Below are 6,662 nucleotides of genomic sequence, written 5' to 3'. Positions count from 1 at the left end.
ATTCCGTTTTATATGAATTCCATGTTGTACGAGTCACTTAGATTTTACAAATACGTGAGCCGTTCACAGCCCGGCACACGTATTTGTAAAATCTAAGTGACTCCTACAACATGAAATTCATATAAAACGGAATTATCAACAGTGTTATAGGGGGGTCGACTTGTACAGTATATCTTTGACACATCCTTATAAAGCTTATTGAAAACTTTCATATAAATTAAGCTTATTATTGGTGAGTAATTAAAAGGAATATTTTTAAAAGTATGCTCATGTAAAATAAGCTGATTGATATCATTTATATTAAACATGCTCATAATTTAAAACATTTGCTCATAAGTCCTGCTCACTATAACATCTATAGCATTAAATATGCTCTTATCCTGTATAAACAATATAGATATTGGTAACAGAATTTATTATTTAGTTCCTCTCGTTTTTAATCAAAATTTCAATCACTATTTGAACTTTCATTATTACTTTTTATTTTTTAAATTTTCTCTTTAACTAAAGATTACATTCGACTTATCTACTCACTTTATCTAATTCGTAATTCAGTGCATCTTTCAAGTATGTTGGAAGCTCGGTAATCATGGTATAAAAACCCCAATTTTCACTGAAGTGTGCTAAAACTATAGCACAAACGGGTAGAGAAGTAATGATGCGTATCCACGGAGTAGACAAATCCTAAAATTAAAAAAAAATTAAGAAATAAATAAACAAAATTCTGCCTTCTTTCATATAATTAGATATAGCCAAGTATAGGACTTTGATTTTAAGTTTTAGGTCTTAAACTTAGAACTTTGGGTTTAAACGATGTACAAACACTAGAGATGTGTTTTCTTAGTATTTTAGTGCATTTAATTGTCAAAAAAAATGTCTCACCTTGGTATTTTCTAATTGAATTCCTATAGTAGAGTGTATATAATCTAATTCGGTAGAGGTGATAGTTTCGTGTTTTTCTGGGCTATCACGAATCAGATAGAACCAAGCCAGCGACCATAAAATAGCTACAGAACCTAGAAAATAGAAATAAAATTTGTCACAATGTTCATAATTCGGAAATAAAGGAAAAAATTAAATATTTTTTCTGCACAGTTCGAGGAGTAAGGACTCATCTCGTCGATAAAAGTCTCTGCACGGTAATAAAAGGGAGGTAATGATTGATTGTGTGTCAGACCGTATTATATTGGACCGTAAAGAAAGGATCAGTTCTAGTACGCAACATCCGTTGAAATTCGTATTTGATGACGTTTATAATTCAAAAAACATCACATCATTCGTACAACTCGAATGAACGTCTTTTGTAAAGCGTAACTTAACGAGAGACGAGAGTGAAATCACGTAAACACGCTCGATTTATCTCTAAATTTCCAATTTTATCCGTTATATCCGTATAAATATTGTAGTGTAAGGTATATATATAATTCATTAAATGTATCGTAACAATAAATTGAGATCCGACAAGAGTGTAACGGCGATATACTATATATATAGATAACGTTCAAAATAATCTAAATTTTGATGAGTTCCGTTAAAACTCTAGGGGTTGGAATTGATATAGGAATAACACTTCTGTAAGAGATTAGACTACTTCCTCTCGCGGGTATATTCTCGAATATAATACTCACCGAAACAATAGAAGATAGATTGCCAACTGACGTGTTGTGCAAGCAAACCAGATAATGGCATCGCTACCACCGTTCCTATAAAAGTACCTAATAACAAAAGAGCAATGATGTTATTGTTAAAATTACTTAGTATCAACTCTTTAACAGAATAAAATTATTCGTTCATAACTAAATTCTAGTCCCAAACGTCATTGTTTTATCTTACACAATTCATAGTGTTTATGGTTGAAGAGTAACACAGTTTAATAGCTCGTTTTTAGAGTGTAAGATAATGTTCAAAATTATACGAGATGTAAAGAACTTCTAGGAATTTCAGTAATGTCTTCACTTAAAAGCATTTATAGCTAAGGAAAAAAGTAAAGAAAGAGTAGCGTAAAAGTTGAAAGTGCTTAATAAATTTCGAATTATTTTACGGGTAGTTAATGACAAACGACTTAAAAATTTTCACTTCTATACAGATCTTACTAAACTTTCTTCGTATTTTAAATAAATAAATAAATATTATTCTGATTGGAAGCATCCTTAAGACGTGTATTTAGTATCATTTAATCAATAAAAATATAAAATTCCATTACATTTTTTATTGATGATGACAGTGAATTGTTTCCAATTTTATTGCTATAATAATAATAGTAGTAGTTGTAGTAGGAGGAGGAGGAGAAGGAGGAGGAAAAGAAGGAGGGTAAAGCTAACTACCTGATAAAGAAAAGTATATAAATGTCATGTAAAAAAGATCCCAAGAGACATCATAAATTCGATATGATGTGAAGGAGGAAGTTGAAAATCATTATGAATTATCAGAAGACGAAGAAAAGTTGCTCAAATGCAGCATAAGAATTTTGGTATTTATGAGAATTTCTCAGCGATTAAATGAACTGGTTGACAACCGATTTGAAAAATGGCACCAAGAGTTATAAATATGAACACCATTCGACAATAGAAAAGTTTAGAAAAATGAAATTTTTATGAATATTTTTATTGCATTTTATTATTTATTACATTTAATATACACGTATATATGTGGAGACACTAAATCAAACCATGATAAGAGAGAAAAACTGGTATATAATTTATACTTTTATGCTTAATTATGTAATTTAATTAAATAAAATTTTTATAAAATAACAATTTAAAATGGAGTACCAGACCAAGCAGATGTAGCCAGTTTAGTCTTTTCAAAAGGAGGTGCCCAAATTCCCCACATCGCGTGCATGGCTGGAAACGTAACACCCTGAAAAGATAAAAAATAAACCTTTTTTACTCCTCCATAAATTTGCATAATAGTTCTTTCGTACTTAATTAACTATGTTTAACATAATAATAGCCTTGTATTTAATATTTAAATGTGAAAAAAAAATGTTAAAGTGTGAAAGTTAGTTCAGGTGTTACCAGGGTATTGATATACAAATTAACGTCATCGAACCACTTACTGTACTGCTACATCTTATCTGTATATTGATTGATATGTACGTGAAATTTAAATGGATAGTTGCCAAGTATCAATATATTAAAAACATATATTAATTAATAATTTTACATGCTTTTTATATTTCCACATATAAAATTTAAAAGAAGTTTTATATGCTATACAATGAGTTAAATAGCGTATATAACGCTAGTTAGTCTGTTTATATGTTTATAATATAAAAATTTAAGTAGTTATTTACGTTATAAACAGTAAAAAATTGCTATAAAATATTGGACAATTTTGAAATCTCAGACGGAAGTACTAGTAGAGAGGCAATTTTGGAGAATGAAATATCTGGATAGAGCAATAATCCAGACAAAACGATTCATCATAACATCACATTGATCGACATACAACGTGAAACAACATACTTCATAGACATCAAGACTTAACCACGAAAGTTTTTTCAGGTCAGAAACATTCTCGTGATTACTGATAGCTTCCTTTTACATGCATTTTTGTCACCTAATGTATAACATTTACATAAAATAGGAACATTAGACATAAGCAATAACTAATTAACTAAAATGCATACTAACAGGACATTAATTAAGCTTGGTAAAATAAATATATACTATACAGTATCTACCCATTATGATGTATTAGTTAATTCGTTAATGCTACGTCATCAGTGTTAATGTGCAAGCGTAGTCTACGTAATAAACGTATGTGTAGATAGATAGACCTAAATATAGATTGGCAATTAATTAATATACACGCTAATTAGCCAGTGCTAGACGGATTATTTGACAGTATAATCGCTTATCGATACATTAATATACATGTTATTTTCATTTTAAGTTTGACAATTAGATAATAGATACGTTAATTGTATTGAAAGAAGTTAATGATGAGGAATAACACATTAGTGTCTATTAAATGGTGTTTGATTTAACAGTTCATATTTAATGGACGTTTAGCCAATTAAATTGCTGAAACTGAGCATTGACGAAACTCATCCAATCATGATTGAATGATTATTAATGAAGTTTAACCAATCAAAATCAGTAACAGCATAAATGAAGCTTAATTAATCGCTACGATAATGATGACAGTAACAGTAAATGGCGGTTTTAGGCAATTACAATTTCGTGTTTTAGGTAAATATACATTTACAGCTACTTTCTCTTAGTCCAATATTTGAAATCCAGCACAAGCCAGACTTCATACAATATCCAGTATCACGTGTTATGAGTTATATATTATATAAATGGAACCTAGCAAACTCACGTTTGCCTAGGGTAGCGAATAATGTAAGCACTAATGATATGAAGTGTCTAGGTTTCACACAAAGAGCAGTTAGTTCATGCCTTCCCTCAAAATTGTTGTTCCTCTGACTAGAGTGGAAAAAAAAGAAGTTATATTTGATAGTTTCTCGTCTTTCTACGCTTCACCAGAACCAAATTTAACCACTTTTAGAATTCCTGGGAATGCTCCAGGCCATTACCTAGTCGATTTTGCAATCCCTCACCATTTATAGGTACTGAATTGAGAAAACAATCACAAGGAAACTGAAATGTGATAAAGCTTAACCAATCGTGAAGCCGAAAAGGTAGCGAAAATGAGCACAAATTAAATTAGCCAATCACATTGCTGTAATTGAGCATTAATAAAACAACCAATCACGATATCGAAATTGATAACTGATACAATAGAAAAAAAAGTGATTAAACACATCGTGTTATATTAAAACTTATTGTTTATATAAGTAACGTAAACCAAAGACAGAACGAGTCAAATTGATTATATTTTTGTCGTCATTAAAAGTTAGTAATGACATCAAAATCATGATTAATATTTCATTTTTCTTTTAATCTATATCCATGTTTCGATAATTAATTCGTCTGGCATATAAATGACTTTCAAATATACAAAAATGAGCAGTTGATAAATGGTTTAAAGTTCGTTTTAATTAGTGATAAATCAATAAAACAAATATCTGAAATACTTTGATGTAAATTTAATATTTGGAAAACATCACTTTAATTAAGAAANTGATCATTTTGCTTTTGAAACTGAAATAATGGAGATTTTTTTTTAATATTCTACTAAATAATTTTAAATTAAGAAAAATCTAGAATTAAATACATTTCTTTGAGTGGTGGAAAATAACCTACTCTGTTATCTGTATACGAGAAGAGGTTGGCAAGCTGATAGCCATACACAACTCAGACTTTACGAGAATTGCATGTAAACCCACTATCTATATAAGCGAATCGATACATTTTAACGTTAATGCACAAGGAAACAGTTCCATTATCATGATAATTAAATTTATATAACATATGTGATCGTTAGTATAAGTTACAAAAGTATCCAGGAATTGCCATGGACTCTTTAACAAATTACTCTTTGCATAGATTCTAAGCTCGATTAAATCATCGTAACTAAACGAGCATACCTAAATATGTTTACAAATTTAGTGCTCAAGCTTCCAAGTTTATAATATATTTTCTAAGTTACAAACCTTGTTATTATACAGTTATATACATGGTTTCCCTCAATGACTTTGTTAGCTCATTTGCACATTTTCTATACGGCTCGTTTGCTATCAAACTATAATTTTGATACGGTTTATAACTTTGTTGATACAATCACTCTTTACTGTTATGTAATACACGTTCGTGTTCTATTCATTTGACATGTTAATTCCTCAAAATTTCATCGATACCACTTGCAAGACTCATTATATAACCTGCACATACAAGTACTTAAATATACGTATATATAATTATTAATTCGAGTAGCTGAAAGTAATAAGTAGTAATAAAATCAATTATTTATCATTAAAACACTTAAAATTTTATTAAAACCATATGTTTTTTACAATATAAAGCATTTTATAATAATATTTTTATAGTAGAGTCTATGTAAGATGAACAATTTTTTGGTAAATGCAGTGACGAATTTAACATTGTAAAACAATTTCTTAAGTGAAAATAATATAAGATGCAAAAGAAAAAAAAAAGATAAAACAATTTGAAAAAAAATTCTATTTATTTTGTATAAGAAAAGACATTTTCGAATAAAATGTGTCACATACCTCAAGCGCAAAATTGTCCTCCGATATTGATTATATAGAAACAACCTTAGAAAAACGTATTGATATATATATATAAAGAGTGAAAAAATAAGATTAATGGTAAGTTGGCAAGTCGTTGATAAAAGTTTCGATTTTCAAAATAGGATAAAGAAGAAAACAAAATTGTGTCTGGCCATGGCGAAATAATACGTCTTTCAATAATCAACGGTTCTTTGCTATCTTTCTTGTTGAGAGGAGATCGAAAATCGTCTTGTGACAACCAACCGTTAATATAGAAAATGTTTGCACTGATTTCTTCAAACAACCAAAAGAAAACACAACTTATTCTTCCCAATTTTATGATTAATTTTTCCACTTTTTCCCTCTTCTAAATCACCAAACTATAGTCTATAACATCAATTGTCATTAGTGACTTTAATTAAACGAAATTTTTGATTTTTTTAAAATTATTTTTTTTTCTATAATTAAAATACTGTATTTCTTAGTATTATGTATTATATTACTTATTATATTCTTATATTAT

The 6,662-nt window shown here is 28.9% G+C and overlaps 1 protein-coding gene across 1 annotated transcript in view; it reads right to left on the bottom strand.

The window, feature by feature from the left end:
- The window catches only part of LOC111616320 (sialin-like), a 28,054-nt gene that overhangs the window by 14,221 nt on the left and 7,171 nt on the right, over nt 1–6,662 (bottom strand). The window contains exons 7-10 of the mRNA XM_023357745.1: nt 2,772–2,859; nt 1,629–1,715; nt 883–1,016; nt 535–684 (exon numbers count right to left, since the gene is read on the bottom strand). Of these exons, the coding sequence (XP_023213513.1) occupies nt 535–684; nt 883–1,016; nt 1,629–1,715; nt 2,772–2,859 (459 nt within the window). The remainder of the gene's footprint in view (nt 1–534; nt 685–882; nt 1,017–1,628; nt 1,716–2,771; nt 2,860–6,662) is intronic.

This window comes from Centruroides sculpturatus, unplaced genomic scaffold (assembly GCF_000671375.1).
Source record: "Centruroides sculpturatus isolate CEXI.00-Female unplaced genomic scaffold, Cexi_2.0 scaffold2317, whole genome shotgun sequence".
Classification (NCBI taxonomy): domain Eukaryota; kingdom Metazoa; phylum Arthropoda; class Arachnida; order Scorpiones; family Buthidae; genus Centruroides; species Centruroides sculpturatus.
Note: the sequence above shows the minus strand (reverse complement) of the source record. Positions and strands in the feature narration are given on the sequence as shown.